The sequence below is a fragment of the Podarcis melisellensis genome, assembly GCF_964234715.1.
Source record: "Podarcis melisellensis genome assembly, chromosome: Z".
Taxonomy (NCBI): Eukaryota; Metazoa; Chordata; class Lepidosauria; order Squamata; family Lacertidae; genus Podarcis; species Podarcis melisellensis.
The window spans coordinates 40561317-40578188 of record NC_138547.1 but is presented as its reverse complement, the minus strand read 5'-3'; the positions used below and the strand labels follow the sequence as shown (position 1 = coordinate 40578188).

The following is a 16872-nucleotide window of genomic DNA, read 5'->3' as shown; positions in this document are numbered from 1 at the left end:
CTCAGCCTGAGTCCTATGTTGGAAAAGAACATTGCATCTGCTTTTCCTGTAGAAGATCCCTCATTCAATCAACAGCATTTCCAAGGAGAAGTAGGGAAGACTCCTGCCTGAAACCCTGCTGCCAGTCCGTGTAGACATAACTAAGGTAGATGGAGAAAACTAAGCTTGCGAGCATGCTGAACAGCAAACAGGCACAGGCAAAACAAGATTAAGATGAAGAACAAGATCTCGTTCCTTGGAGATTTTTTAAGCAGAGGCTGGGATGCCACCTGTCTTGGTTGCTTTTGCTGAAATTCCTGTACTGCAGGGGGTTGGACTAGATGGCCCTTGGGGGTCCCTTCTAACTCTATGATCCTAAGTCCCACCATTTGCAATGGGTTTAATTAATTTTGGTTAAAGACACTAAAAACTGCAGTACTTAAACTTACCTGGGAGGAGTAACCTCCATTTAACTTTGGACTTGCTTCTGAGTAAACCTGCAGAGGAGTGTCCTGTGGCTTTGGTTGGATCACACACAGGGTAGTTTTAAGTGACTCATTCCGTTAGGGCAAGGATTTCGTCCCTGTACAATTATGGAACTTCTGCCTCCTCCCTGAGAACTCCCGAAAAGCTCCAGATTTGGGGAGAATGCATTGTACATGCAGGGGGAGGAGAGTTCCAACGCACAAGCTTGAATCCTTGTGCTAATGGAACGAGTGCATTGGGTCCCACCCACAAAGCTATCTTATACTGCTCTCCCTGTGTGTAACGGTTTCTTTTCTGGCTTGTGGAATAAACAGGGTTCTGTGGATTTGATGGAAAATAAAGCTGTCCTCTTCCACCACAAAAGGATGCCAAATGGTAAAGTGGCTATATCCATAGGACTCTGTGGGAGTCCGAAGAGCCCTATGCTGATCTTGCCCCAGTGACTGTGGTGGGATTGAGACCCTCCGGTGCAATAGGATATGTGCCATTAATAGGCCACATAAAGGGCCTTCTGATTATATAGTTTCTGGATGTGTTGGCAAGGAAAGAGTAAGAACCACTTCCAGCAAACCAAAGGAGCGGAAATGCTACATGGTTTCCTCTGTGTGTGTGTGTGTGTGTGTGTGTGTGGTTTCCTCTAAGTTGTTTCCGTCTACTGGTCCTAGACATTGTTGGGAAAGGAAAGGAAAGACACACACACACACACACACACACACACACACACACACACACAGTCTTTAAAAAGCTGTTAATAACTATGCTTGAAGAGGAAAGCCCTTGTATTCAGGGTTTGACACATGCAAGGACAATTAGTGTGGCCATCTGCAAAGGAAGACCTAAAACTGTGATGTACCATTTTTTACATGGCATGAATGTCTATGGGGGGAAACAAACAAACACTAAAAAATAAATAAATCAGGGTTGGGCAAACATTTTACCTACTACTGGGTTTGGGAGGGAAGGAGACAACCCCACCACCATGACTTTCTTTGAACTGCCATTGTGGCTAGAATCCACAGGTGCTCTTGGCCTCCATGAATTTGTCTAATCCTCTAAAGCCATTCAAGTTGGCGGTCATTACGAGTAGCTCTTGTGTATGAGCAAATTCCATAGTTCAGCTCTGTGCTACTTCCTTTTGTCTGTTCTGAATCTTACAACACTGAGCTTCACTGGATGTCTAAAATAAGAACCCCTTACTTCAACTCCATATGAGAAACCCGCCCCCCCTTTTTCTCCAGGATCATTAGGAGGTTTATTTGAATTGTTGCTTTGGGAGCCATTTTCAGACTACCAGACAATGGCTTAAAACTTTTAAAACACCGATTGGATGGTTGACGGGGGCTTTTGACCAAAGCAATGTAAAGGAGCCATCTAACCTTTGTTTTCTCCTAAAGGTCACTGAGTGGCATAAATCAGCCAGTCGTCTCCTACTGTCCCTCTTGGTAACTCCACAGCTGTCCTCAGTTGGAGTGCTCAGTTGCAGAAGTGCTTGCAGCTCTGTGGCCAAACCTACACTTTGTTTGCAAGGGAGTGCCTGGTTTGATCCCTGACATCTCCACTTTAAAGCAGATCTCAGGTAACATACCTGATAAAGTTTTTGGAAAGCTGAAGGGACCCAGAAGACAGGGCCAGAAAGATGGACTGACATTGACATTAAAATGCTACTTAGGGCCCCTCCATGCAGGTGTTTTATTATGGGTATATTGGGCAAAAGGTTCTTGACGCAACCATGGTGGGTCTATTCTGATAGAATAGCTGTTCTGTGGTGCTTCCCCAAGCTACTGCATTAGCCATATTTACACCATCTTTTAAAGCACTATGATACCACTCCAAACAATCATCATGGCCTGCAAGTGCTACAATTGGAGAGTAGCCTTCACCAAAGACATCATGGACTTTGAAGAAGCACAAATGCAGGATGAAAGGGAGAAACGTGCTAAGAGGAAGGCACATTTGGTAAACCCTGACTGTGATCAACTCCTGCCCAGAAACTTACGTCCCCACTGTGGAAGGACATGTGGATCCAGAATATGACAGTCATGTATAGACACACCAACCATGTTAATGGAAGACAACCTTACTCAGCTGTGAGTGATCACCAAAGAAGAAAATAGCTTATTAAGAGTGTTGAGAATTGTTAGGAGTCCCATATTCCCCTCACAGAGCTACAATTCTCAGAGTTCCTCATGAAGAGGGATTGGTTGTTAGACCACTCTGAGAACTGTAGTCTGTGAAAGGAATGGGGACTGCCTAAAAACTCTCAGCACCCTTAACAAACTACAGTTCCCAGGGTTCCTTGGGGGAAGGCATGACAAGTTGGTATCACAGTACTTTAAATGCATGGTGTGAATGTGGTAATTATTGCCACACAACAAAAGCAGGGCAAAAATAAATTAGAAATATTCTTGGTAAACTTCACAGGTGCAAACGGTATTCAAACAAAGTATGATCATGTATGGCTGCCCCAATAGCACCATGAGCACGAATCATCATGAATGTGCACTGAAAATGGTGTCTGGAGGGGCCACAGTGGTAGTAGTGTAGGCACTCTCTGAGCCACCTCACCCACAGGACTTAACCCTGGGATCAAATGCTTTCCAATAAACCAAAGCTGAGACCATATGAGATCAATAGGCAGGAAAAGAGAGGAGTGCAGGGCAGATGAGGCAGCAGTGGAGAGAAGGATGGAGTGGGGAAGGGGAAGGAGACTGAAGGATGTGGTGGTGGGAGAGGAAGGAGGAGGAAGTGGAATTGCACCAGCCCTGAAGAAGTATTTGTTTATTGCAAATATTTCAGGGATTACAATAAGTCTCTGTGCAGCAAGACATATATTTCTGCCCCTTGTGGTCAAGGTTGGACAGAAGATTTTGCCCTCCCCAAAACAATAGTCACAAGTGCAGTATTTAATGTTTCTCTGTGCAAGAGCAATGGGGCACCCTCACAGACACAAGGGTGCAAGCTAAACCTTCTCTCTGCACTTGGGGACTACAGTGACTATTGAAAGTAGCCTGTTCTATTTGCATAGCCCCACCCCTTTCATTCGCATAAAATTTATTCCTCTCCATACACCACCACACTTTAATCGGAAACAAAGCTGTCTTTTCCACTGTGAGCTTCAGAAAGCTTTCTTCAGTCATGGTAAAGAACAACAACTTTGGAGAGGAAGATGCACAGTATCTGACTAGGGACAGAGTGGCAGTTTAAAAAAATAAAAAAGTAAAAGACTCCTGGACAATTAAGTCCAGTCAAAGGCAACCATAGGGTGTGGCGCTCATCTCGCTTCAGGCCGAGGGAGCCGACATTTGTCCACAGACAGCTTTCTGGTTCATGTGGCCAGCAGGACTACACTGCTTCTGGTGCAATGGAACACTGTGATGGAAACCAGAGCACATGGAAATGGTGTTTACCTTCCCACCACAGCGGTACCTATTGATCTACTTGCACTGGTGTGCTTTTGAACTGCTAGGTTGGCAGGAGCTGGGACAGAGCAATGGGAGCTCACTGCATTGCGTGGATTCGAACTGCTGACTTTCCAATTAGAAAACCAAAGAGGCTTGGTGGTTTAGACCTCAGTGCCACCTGCATCCTTTACCTGGCTCATGAGTAAAAGCAGGAGATCAGGCAAAGGAACATGCAACTCTGTCTTATGCTGAATCAGACCATTAGTCCATCTAGTTCAGTATTATCTGAATTGAATGACAGCAGCTCTTGGGAGTTTCAGATGTAGAATCTTTCCCAGCCCAAACCTGATATGTCAGAGATTGACTTGAGGACCTTCTGCATGCAAGATAGATGCTTTACCACTGAGCCACAGCCCTTTCCTGAGTGAATGAATATATGGGAGGAGCTTAGAGAGGATGCCAAGTCAAAAGGGCGGAGCCTAATGATTCCATCACAGCACAAGGTCAAATAAAACCATTTTCTAAGCCCTCGAAATACTGGATTTATTCAAGAAAGTACTCAACACTGAAGGTCAAAATGCAAAGAGGGTGGAAAATATACCTGGCAGTTGGTAATGGTATCTAGGGGAGGCATGCAAGAAGTTTAAGGCTCAAGGCCACAGCCCAATGCATTTGTCCTTCCAGCCTGCTCCCCCCCCCACATTCTTTTTGCTCTTGGGCGTACATGTTTCTTAAATTTAGCCTTCCAGTAATTGCCTCCGGTGCTCCAATCTGCTCAGGCTTTCTGCACGGCACACAAGCTGCTTTCACACTTCATAATTTAACAAGGCCATGCGATCCATTGCACTCTGCCCATATTTCTCTCCCCCTCCCCCACCGCTGCCCAAACAAAAATATAGTTTTATTTATTTATTTCTCTGCTCCAGAGAAAGGCTAGTCTCTCAGTTGGCTGTGTAAAAACACAGCCCCAGAAACACCCTAAGTGGGGGAAAGAAAGTCCTTTCCGAAACAAAAAAACCAAGAGCTCAAGTCTTTCCTTCCCAGGATCAAAGGACGAGTTTTGCCATGCTAACTGTAAAAGTCTGCCTGCTTCAAACAGGACAGTCCTCTATTTGAAGGCACCCTCTAGTTGAAGAGCTGTCCAGTCTAAGCCGCTTCTTTCTGCCCAAAGGAGGGTTTGTCCAGTGTTGTTGTGCGGCCAAGCTAATCTGCAATTAATTTTAAATTGCTCACAGTTCATAACAGAAACAGAGAGAAAACAATGCAATGTCAACAGCAGCAACAACACCACACCCTCAAAAGACAATGTTCCAAGTTGTTGTGGGTTTTTTTAGTCCACTGGCAAGCATCTATCAGGGATAAAAATGCATTCTCATCATGACATGCCTGCTCACTTGATTTGTCTCCCAACTGTAAAGGAGCCTGGAAGGATAGTCACGAGACTGGGACTAGCAGAGAATGAACAACCAAACAGCCAGGGTGAAAGATCACCTACCAATCAAAGAAGCGGGGAGGAAATGACAATGAAACCAGCAGTGCACACAACAGCTTTGTTGTGGATCAGATGGAAATCAGCTACATGATACCTTGCAGGAAAACACAGTTAACAGTTTACCATGAATGCACAGAATGTTGCTGCTTTGCTCAACAACATTCTAGCCAGCAGGCATAACAAACCATAATCTCTAGCTTGGCATTATGACTGAACTGAGGACTATGCCTTGTTTGGAGTAAAACAAGCCACAATCCCCAGTTCAGACATAATGCTAAGCCAAAGTTTGGTCTTGGCTTACCAATCATGCAAAGCCAATCATGACTTCTGGTTCATAAGGAATGCTAAGCCAAAGGCCATGGTTTGTTGCTCTTGCTGGTGAGAAAGGAGGAGTGCAGCAAGAGTGAGTGCCACATCCACAGGCCACCATTAAATAGGGTTTACCCATGGGCCATTGACTCAATTCAGACTTTACTCCAAATTGTGGTTTGTGATATTTAGAACCCACACCATGGTTTGAGTTTACAAACATATAGCAGGCAAACCATGGTTTTGATGTATCTGTTTAATTATTTTTTTCCCTCGTCTCAGAGCTCACCTTCATAAGTTCACTCCTGTCCCCATGGTGCGGCAGCTCTTGACGCACAGCAGTGGTGTGTCTGTGAATTCAGAAAGATAAGCAAACCACCCCTAGCACAAATGGTGGCTTTAAAACCAGCTTTGAAACATGGTTTCAGATCTGGACTAGGGAAGCCCTTATGACCTATGGTTTGTAAGCAGGTTGGCTTGCCAGACCAAGGTTTGGTGTAATGTCTGAGTATAGCCATTATGTCCAGGATTTCAGTTTTGTCAATATGCCATGAAATATATTGAGTTTTGTTCATTACCTTATAGACTTGCCCGTATGTCCCATTTCCAACAACTTGTACTAGTTCAAATATCCCTGCTGGATCCTGAAAAAAATAACAATAAAGAAACATGTTGATTAATTTTACTTAAAGAACAAAGCTATTTTCTCCTATATGATTCCATCTCTTGGATTATGAAGAATTAGGGGTACAACTTATTTGGAAGGTCTCCTGCACAAGATTACTTGAAATGAATGGGACCCGCACCATAGCCAGTTGGGCACATATGCACACACGGTAGATGTGTTCTATTGCAGTCCTATTGCAGCCCTACCCAATCTGGTGCCATCCAGATGCTTGCATGGCCCATGGTCAGGGGTGATGGGAGTTGTAGTCCAGCAACATCTGGAGGGTGACAGGTTGGGGAAGCCTGCCTTTTTCAAATTCATTGGGGTGAAGGAAGCATTTCCTCCAAAGAGTTAATGGTGTAGCTATGTTAAAAGCCATGTGGGCCAAAGCAGGTCCTGGAATGTGGAAATGCCAGTGTAAGGGAGCCACAGCTATTCTTGTAAAGCATGGAGAGAACAGAAAATTAAACTGTGCTCAACCTCACCCAAGCCAAAGGCAGGCAACCCAGTTTTCTAAAAACAAAAAGTTTGGAAGGAAGATCATGGGGAAGCCTGTCCAAAATCACAGAGGAGCCAGTGCCAAATTGTTGCAGTACAAATACTCTGGGGTTTCAAAGGGCAGTGCCTAAAAACTTGACCAGCAAATGTTGCTTCATTTGAGACTGCAAAAGAGGATTGTTTAAATTAAGGCTACCAGATCTTTTTCAATGAGTCCAGGGACGCTTTTCAGCTTCAATGGATTTTGTATGGGGACTGATTTGTAAATCCGGGGACTGTCCCCGGGAAACAGGGACGTCTGGTAACCTTAGTTTAAATATCACCTCCTGAATTTAGAAGTTGGATCTACCTGCTGCTTCTGTCAAGGTCACCAGCTTGAAAGTAAAAGAAAACTATCCAAAAACAGTTTGGGTACTTGAATGCTTACATTTCAGCAAGACAGCAAAGCGAAAAGGACAATCTTGATAACTGAAAATGTGCTTTTGTCCTGATGTGGTTGATTTCCACCTATTATCTTGCAAAGTCTAAACCATGCGTAGGTAAACTAAGGCTGGATCAGGCCCAATTGCCTTCTGGATCCGACCCACGGACGGTCCAGGAATTGCCGCATGGATCACTAGCGCGCACATTCTTTCCCTCTCCTTCCCATGGCGGCGGCAGCTGCAGCACCTCCTTCCTCCCTCCTCCTGGCTTCTCCCTGCCCTGCCTAGAGGAGGAAGGGGCTGGGCTTTGTTGGTGCCAGCAGCAGCAGCAACGCTCGAGTGACCGCCATTTTAAGCAGCCCCTCTCCAGAGCACTTTCGCACACCGCTCATCATCCTTCCGCCACCAGCTCCTGCCACTTGCAAGACACAGGTAAGCAGCCACCTGGTCTCGTGGTGCTCTTGCATCATTCCCCCCCAAAAAAAAATTGTCTGGCCTCCCACAAAGTCTGAGGGACAGTGGACCAGACCCCAGCTGAAAAGTTTGCTGACCCCTGGTCTACACTAATGTGCAAGAAACCCTTGACATTCCATCGTTCATTTTATATACAAGAAAGTTTACCAGTAAAAGAGTTTTGGAACAGCAGTAACCTTCAAGTCAGAGAGAAAATCTTTGGATCTTGAAATATGGGTCCCCCCAACAAAAATTTAAAATTCGGCTTTGTAATTCGGGATTTATGTGATGTGATTTAATTTGATGTGATTGGCTGGTTAATAAAAATTATTTTTTAAAAAAGTCAGAGAGAAAATACTTAGCTGTTTTATCCTAAAAAATAAGAGCATCCTGATTACATCTAATTATTTAACTTGACAGATTATTTGGGAGGTGCAGGGTACTCTTTACAAAAGAGAAAGTGGGTTGTTTCCCCTTTTAATGTTGTTGAGTTTATTTGCATTTTATTGTAAGCCCCCTAAGATCCGATGGACAGATTGGACAATCCAAAAACAAACAAGTTAATAATAGGATTTTATTTATTTATTTTTAAAATCAATTTCTCATGCTTTCAAGCATAAAGAAAACAAAACCAAAACTGCAAAGTCTTGGCTTCCACCTGGTTTAAATATAAAGGAAACACAGTATGCTCTGGTTTCCTGTACAGATTTCTGTCTTACAGTTTTACAGAGGAGCATGAATATGGCAAGTTAGCTTTCGTGGCATCCAGGTCAGCTGCCTTGCTCCAGCCTTTTGGACTCCTCATCCAATGATAAAGACGAAGCAAGAAGAGCAGCATATGGTACAGTGCATTACAGTAATTAACCTCAAAGTGATTAATGTTTGGGTCAGGATTTTGGCATCTGCCAAAGGAAATGTAGCAAACTTGGCAGTAGCTGGATAGCAAGGGGCCATACAGACCCTGGAATATCAAATGCTGTTGGAGAGGAAGCTCTATATCAAAGACACGTCCAGCTCTGAGACAATTAGGAACTTGGCCTGGTTGGAAGGCTAAGCTGTAATAGACCACAGAGTGCTCCAATCAGAACAAGGACAGATCCAAGGACTAAAGTCAGAGCCCAGCATAAGGTGTCTGCTGTCTGTAACACAAGGGCCAACGGATGGCAAAAAGTCATCTCCATTTTCAAGCAGGCTTGTGCGCAGTGACTTGCTTATGATGAGTGAGAGCTGGCCTCTTTGCAAACAGGAGATGGAATTCCTGTGTACTGTGAGAACTTTGGTTCCTTTCTTAGTGAAGGAACTATGTCCAAGTGGTAGAACATAAACTGAAGGCCCAAGTTAGGATGGGTCCTTCCATGATGGGTAAAAGGACACCCCTTCCATACTGATGCCAATTAGACCATGAGTAAGCAAACTAAGGCCCGGGGGCCAGATCTGGCCCAATTGCCTTCTCAATCCAGCCCGTGGATGGTCTGGAAATCAGCATGTTTTTACATGAGTAGAATGTGTCCTTTTATTTAAAATGCACCTCTGGGTTATTTGTGGGGCATAGGAATTTATTCATCCCCCCCCAAAAAAAAAATATAGTCTGCCCCTCCAAGGTCTGAGGGACAGTGGACCGTCCCCCTGCTGGAAAAGTTTGCTGAACCCTGATTTAGACTGACAGTTCAATCTTACTTCAGCGCTGGAAATAGGACAGCATCTTTCACCTGAGTGCAGAAGGGTCGCTTACCTCCAACACCTTGTTCCTTCTCACATTGCTCCACCTTGTGCCTGCTCAGACAAATTCTGCCAGCATCTGTCACATGGACAGACCAGTGTGTGCTTGCCTGCTATGTTGGCCAGGAACCTTTCCCAACACTGTCTTGACTACCCAAGACAGCCAGATAGCCTAGGTCAGCAAAAATGAAGCATTGCCATTGTCAGGTGCTGGCACAGGAGGATGGGAATGGTTCGAGATAATGGTACTCAAGCATCCACTAGCTGCTATTTACACTTAAAACCCACCTTTTCTCCAAGAAGCTCAAGTTGGCATCCATGATTCTCTCCTTCTCCATATTATCCTCACAACAACCTTGTTTCAGAGACCTTGTTCCCCGGAGACCCACAAAACACATTATGCCAATCTGTGTTCCTGTATGCGCCACAACTTATAATAGTACACATCTATAAAACACACACTTATTAAATGATCCACAAATTAGTCTAAGCCGTGGGAAGTGGTCTTCAGTTTCCTGGAGAATTTGTAAACCGAATGAAACTTCGCCATTCTCCTGCAAAGTTATCTTTGTACTTTGATGCACTTGCCAATCTTAATTTGTGAGTCAATTTAGCAGTGAGGGCAATATGCCATACTCTATTGCATCAAGCATTTAAGTTTACACCTTTTAAGTCCTTCCAAAATGTGGGTATAACCATACATGCAACAGTTAAGAGAAATCCAATTAGTAGTATATCCACCAAGTCCTGATTCTTGTTTAATTACAGATTCAGCAATGCAAGTTATGAGGTCTTTGTGACATGCTGATGTGTAATTGTACTTATCTCATTAAACACTCACTCCCCAAAATTGGCCGCCTTCAGGCACGTCCACCACAAGTACCTATAGCTGCCTCTCTCCACACCCTCACCAGCACATTGATGAAATATGCTCATGCATAGCTGAAAGTTTAACTGGGGAGCAGGGGCAAAGTCCTGCAGAACAGAGGTGTGTGTGCCCTCCTAAGCTAGCCTCCTTCCCTCCAGATGCTGTGGGTGATACAGACGAAGTGGAAAATTCTTCATAAAGGCAAGCAAAGAAACATAATTAGAGTTCCAGGATACATTTCCAGCACATTCACGGATGCTGCAAAGCAAAACTGGGGATGTGCATGGCCTGGGGAGAAGGGGAGAGTCCTGAGGACCAGATAGAGAGGCCTGGGACCTGAGGTTCCTTATGCCTGCCCTAGTTAAGCATTCTCAAGATTGCAGTCATGCCGTGCACACGTATATGGGTCTTTTCAGAAGTAAGCCCTATTGGGTTAATGGGACTTCTCAGCAAGCATATGACTAAAGAACTGATGTCATTAGTTTTGCAGCAAACTCTAGTTGGACTGAAGCCACCTAGAAGAGACGGGTGGAAATACTGTGCAAAAAGCGAAACAGCAATGGAATCAAACTTGGACAGATTGTGCAAAAAAAGCTTCAAGGGGATCAGCTGCAAACATACAGATTGCAAGGACAGGTGCTGGAAAAACGACCTGCAAAATTAATCCTATTTCACAGAAACCTCCAGCGATCTCCTCCAGAAGAAATTAACAAGAGTGATAAATCATATAGCCAGAAATCAAGGAATTGGACTCTGGAGGTTATAAATATATACATAAGGTAAAAGTACCCCTGACTGTTAGGTCATCCACGACTCTGGGGTTGCACACTCATCTCGCTCTGTAGGCCAAGGGAGCCAGTGTTTGTGTGCAGACAGCTTCCGGGTCATTTGGCCAGAATAACTAAGCCGCTTCTGGTGAACCAGAGCAGCACACGGAAACGCCGTTTACCTTCCTGCCGGAGCGGTACCTATTTATCTACTTGCACTTTGACGTGCTTTTGAACTGCTAGGTTGGCAGGAGCAGGGACCAAGCTACAGGAGCTCACCCTGTTGCGGGGATTCGAACCGCCGACCTTCTGATCGGCAAGCCCCCAGCTTTGTGGTTTAGACCACAGCACCACACACCGTATGTATATACATACATACATACATACATACATACATACATACACACACACACATCTCCAACAAAATTTAACTGAAGTGATGGACTTTGTACTAGATGTACCAGATGTTTCTTCCTGGCTGGAAAAGTCTGCAAGATGTGTGATGGAATCTTTTTATTTAACATGATGAACAAAACACAGCAAGAGTTATGGTGGTTCCACATTGCAGGGTGCATTCATATGACCAGTTTTTTTCTTTTCACCCATGGGGCGATGCTTATTAGAATCCCTTTATGAAGGAAACCCAGTCCTGGGAACGACTCGATATGCATTCAAATCACAGGACTAAGCAGAACTTCAGCCAGGTTTTCTTTTTATATATATGTAAAAAAAACACAAAACAAAACTCTGCCAAACTCATGTTTGCTGATGATAAGGAGGGAAAGCAAACGTCTCTTACAAACCCAACGGTTCCCTGGCCACCACCCTTCTCAGTGCTTTTGGCCAGGGATTGGTTGAATAAATAAAGGGAAGGACTAAACTTTGGGTGGACCCCATCTAGAAACTGCTCTGGAGCTGCAGAGCAACTGAAGTCTGTTTTCTGGTGTGCTTTTTTAAAACAAATACAAAGTCGCTATTCTCCTGCCAAAAGATCAGGGGTGGGGAGGGCCGATGAGCTCTTCAAACATACTGGCAAGGCTCACCTTCAATATAACAGGACCCCTGAATATCTTTCAAAAGCACAGCAGGTGTGGGGGAGATTGGTTGCCCAACTACGATGTTGCTGTTACCCCTGGCTCCTGGCTTGGTGTGTTGAATGGGAGTTGTAGTTCAGGCTCATTTGGAGGGCCAGAGATTTTTCCCTCACACAACTGAAGAGCAGGAACCTATCCTGTGTTACTCATTCTCAGAGGACACCTATTGACATTATTAACACAGCTAGCTTAAGCCCTTTTTGCACTTGTCAGACGAGGCCCTTCTCTATGTCTTCCATCCCCAAGAGGTCTGGAGGGTGGCAACACGAGAACAGACCTTTTCTGTGGTGGCTCCCCATCTGTGAATGCTCTCCCCAGAGAGGCTTTATATGCTTTTTTAGGCACCAGGCAAAAAACATTCCTCTTTACCCAGGCATTTGGCCATGAAATAATCTATGGCCTGTTAAAGGTGGTGGCAAGGCTGCTATTGTGATTATTTTCTTATTATGCTGTCTAGTGTTATGCTTTGCATTCTGTTTCTTATTTTTATTATGGTCCACAAAATATGTTTTCAATGTTGTACACTGCCCTGGGATCTTTTGATATAGGGTGGTATGTAAATCGAATAAACAATAAATAATAAAATAATAATAATAATAATGTAGAATGGTCTACATGGTGTGGAACTTAGTTGGAGGCAGCCCAAAGCCTTTAAAGACATACACACCAAAATGTGTTGGCTAAGTCTGCTTAACTTTGAGAGTTCAAAGCTTCGGAGAAGAGGTGGTGAAAGGCGTGCCTGCAAGCAGTGCTGGTGGTGGGGCTTAGGCAAAAAGTGAGTGGCGCTAGAGGCAAAAGTAGGAGGAGCAACAGTTGTGCCTCGTGCCTTTGTACAGTAGGTGGCAATCCAGCCACGCATACACCAAAGGCTTCCATATATACACAAACATCTCCATCCGCCAACCTGGCAAACTAGTGGTATCGTCCCAGGACATATTCCAGTTGAGCAAAAACAATTGGGGGAGAGCATGGTGCATGACAGTGAGGGCCATGGCCTGGATATTGGGTGTGGCCTCTGGAGCACCCCGAGAGCTGGAGAAGGAGTCCTGGGGTGCACAATCGGAAGCGTCCGTTATGTATTACCAGCAAGTCACTACTTCTCAACCTCAGTCCCACCCCCACCATCATCTGTGACAAGAGGATAAAAGTTTTGGACTAATTTATAAGATACTGTACTTGAAAGCATTAGAAAAGCAACAGCTGCATGAGCTGCTTTGACCATATGAATTCCAGAATCTATGGCTGAAAGCTTTTAAAAATATAATTTAATATATTTGCATTGAGCCATGATGAGAACTGGGATGCTCCAGATTCATGTCTGACCCCAGCTATTAGTACATCAGATGGGATATGGCATGCTAATGTTGCCTCAGCCCCCTGAATCTGCAGAATGGGCTCAAGGAGGAAGCAAGGTTGGGCAATTGCTTGGGTTCCCAAAACTGGTCAAGAGCCCAGTGGCATGTACCAGCACTCTAACTGCACCCAAGAAAGTCAGTGTGTTGGATTTCCCAGTCTACACACTGCACCTGCTCCAGTTGCCTATTGGGATAACCACATAGGCTACATTTCAGGGCTGTTGTACAGATCACTGAGATAATGTTCATGTGAAAGGGCAAAGAATTCTCATAGCTCGTTTTGCCTCTTCTGAGTTTATAACAGGCGCTTTATCCAAGTTTCATCTCCCTACTCCATCCCAGATACAGCAGGGAAAATAATCACAAACATAGAGCCCTACCTTTCAGGGCTGTTGTGAAGTTTTTAAGAAAAAGCATATAAAACATGCAGTCAACTTAACTGCAGATGCCTCTGCACAGGTCCCCCCAGCCCCTCTCAGAGCATGCACAGCTCATTTGCAATAAGGTGGCAGGAAGATGGCTTCCTTAAACCAGGTCACACCATAAGCCCATCAAACTTAGTATTGTCTACTCTGACTGGCAGCTGCTTGCCAGGGTGTAAGGAGGTTCAGGTTGTCAGAGTACAGGGTTCAGTCTCCTGGACCTTTTAACTGGAGATGCAAGTGATTGGACCCTGAGCAAGAATCCTTGCTTTCCAAGGCTGAGATGAGGGGCTGAATTCATACCGAGAGAAACTCAATCATGTCATAGCTCAAATCCCACTGATTTCAATATAAACTAGGTACAACTTGGAGCCTGAGGTAAACTTTGTGTTTTCCCTCTGTGCCGGTTTCTGTGTGGATCCCTCCACAAATTGCTAAGAGAATCCTGACAAGAAAATGGGTCTTCTCAGTGGTCCCCCCCACCCCCATCAATGAAGGCTTGTGATACCAATGTCAAAATCTTTCTAGCACCAGGCAAAGACATTCTGGTTCTCCCAGGCCTTTGTATATAAATTTCATTGCTGTGCTGAACTAGTCTATGTTGAGGGGTAGGTTATGGAGGCATTGTTTTCATTGTTTTATTACTTTAATACATATATACCGGTATAATGTACAACTTATTTAATTTTATAGACTGCTTTGAGAATTTAATGTAATGCAACTGATAAGCTGAATAAATAACAACAACTTGCAACAGGTTGCAATCCTGAAACCATTCACCAGGGAGTCAGCTCCACTGAACTCAGCAGGTATTACTTCTGAGTAGACTTATATATAGGCATATGCTGTTAATATCCAGTCCAATGCATGCAAAGCTCTTCAAGCCCTAATAATAATAATAATACCCAATTTATTTTTATTTTATTCAGCCAGAACTCATGAGAATTCAGTTCCAGCACCTTTCATGTGGGCGCCATTACCATTCTAAGAGAAAAATAGAACTGATAATACCAACAAACTGGATTGAGACTAAGTTAGTTACACGTAGTTCTCGCTGAGGTCTTAAGTCATGGTTAACTTGTTTGTTTCAACAGTTCACCTAACTTAGCCTCCATCCAACGCCATGCCGCCAACTAAGAGACCCAAAGCATGCTTTGTAAGAGCTGAGCTGCCAGATTACACCAAGAGGTCCTTGCAAGACCACTTCTCCCTGAAGAGCAAAAGTGACATCTGGGAAGTGACATCTTTTTGCTGCCGCCAGCCCCCTCTGGAGGCTTATGAAGGAGCCAGCCCTAAGCCCTCTAAGAACACAGAAATCTCAGACCGTTGGGTCCATCTAGTTCATTAGTGCCCGCACTGACAGGCAGCGGGCTCTCAAGGGTTTCAGGCAAGGGGTCTGTCCAAGCCCCTACCTAGAGATGCCATGCGGGGTAGGCACCCAGGACTTTCCGCATGCAGGGTCTGCCGCTGAGCTGTGCCATGTATCTCCCCCTGGCTCCCACGTTCCAGCTCGTCTCTCCCTTCCCAGCCAGGCCATAGGCACTTACCCTGAGCGCAGACAGGTCGATGCTGTCCAGGCTCCTCGCCGTGTAGTCGCTGGCCATGACTTCTTAAGGATGCGGTAGCGGCGGGTCTCTGCGCTGCGCTTGCCAAGCGCTCCTGGGGCACGGAGAGCCGTTGGGGACGCAGCTGCAGTTGCTAAGAAAAAGAGAGGGTTGTAGAGAAAGTCCCCGGGCACGGGATGCTTGCTGGGGTTGAGGACTTGATCGGCTCGCAATCTCTTCTTCTTCTTCTTCTTCTTCTTCTTCTTCTTCTTCTTCTTCTTCTTCTTCTTCTTCTTCTTCTTCTTCTTCTTCTTCTTCTTCTTCTTCTTCTTCTTCTTCTTCTATTTATTTTTCTCCTTCCCTTGCCAGTCTAACGGTCCCGGTGGCTCAGCCCTTGCCAGGCAGCCTGTCCATACTAGCCGTTCGTCTCTTGGTGACAAACACAGGAAACCTGACATGCAAATCCGAGGGGGAAAAGCGAGAATGGAAAGGAAAGGGGGGTGAGAGAGAGAAAGGTCCTTCTCTTCCCCCGCCCCCCGCAGTCAGAGGGCGAGGAAACAGCCCCACAGCCTCCAGCCTTTGAAGACAAACAACTTTTGCACGGGCATATTCTCGGGAAAGTTTGCAAGGAAGTGACGTGCCGCGGAGGATGGGCTCAGCCGGACTGAGCTGGAGAGTTGAAGGCGGGTGATAGTGGGGAGATTGATGCAACAGCTGGATCTGACGGGAAGAGGGGGCACAAGGGGTGTCCGTGCTACAGGAAACAGGTCGGGTATTCTGGCTCCTTCTGCTACTGCCCAAAGGGAACAGAAAGAGTGCGTTTTCCCATACCCACCGACACCCAGAACCAGATAGTTGGGGGGTGGGGGAGTGTGGCCCTCCAGATGTTGTTGAGCCCTAAAGCAAAGAAGAGCAATGGTGAAGGATGAACCATGCATCAAGGGTCATTTTAGCGGGTGAAACTTGATTTTTGCAAATTTGCAAATTTGGATGTGAGCAATTCAAATCTGCTATTCAAACCAAGCTAAATGTTGGACAACATTTAGCTTGGTAGGTCTGTGTTTGATGGAAGAAGCACATTGGCTTTTGGAAAACCCAAAAAACTTTAATTTTAACTTCTGAAAATGTCAGGTAATGATTAATAATAATAATAATAATAATATATATATACATATATATATATATATATATATATATATATATATATATATATATATATAATATAGCTGCAAGTCCTTGGCAATCGTTTCTAATGATTTCTATGCAACATTGCACACTTTTTTTTACCAAGCAAAATTAATTATATTAATTTAACCAAAATAACTTTTCCAAGTCATGTCACAACTTTTTAGCACCCCTCATCTTTGGAATGTGAAAATTGAAAAAACTAAACACA

The 16872-nt window shown here is 44.7% G+C and overlaps 1 protein-coding gene across 2 annotated transcripts in view; it reads right to left on the bottom strand.

Annotated features, from left to right (window-relative positions):
* NRK (Nik related kinase) overlaps positions 1–16123 on the bottom strand; it is a 118857-nt gene extending 102734 nt beyond the window's left edge. The window contains exons 1-2 of one of the 2 annotated variants that reach the window (XM_081897553.1): positions 15480–16123; positions 6246–6311 (exon numbers count right to left, since the gene is read on the bottom strand). In XM_081897553.1, the coding sequence (XP_081753679.1) occupies positions 6246–6311; positions 15480–15536 (123 nt within the window). In that variant the 5' untranslated portion in view covers positions 15537–16123. The remainder of the gene's footprint in view (positions 1–6245; positions 6312–15479) is intronic. The other variant, XM_081897552.1, reaches the window with a different exon arrangement.
* Positions 16124–16872: the final 749 nt, after the last annotated feature.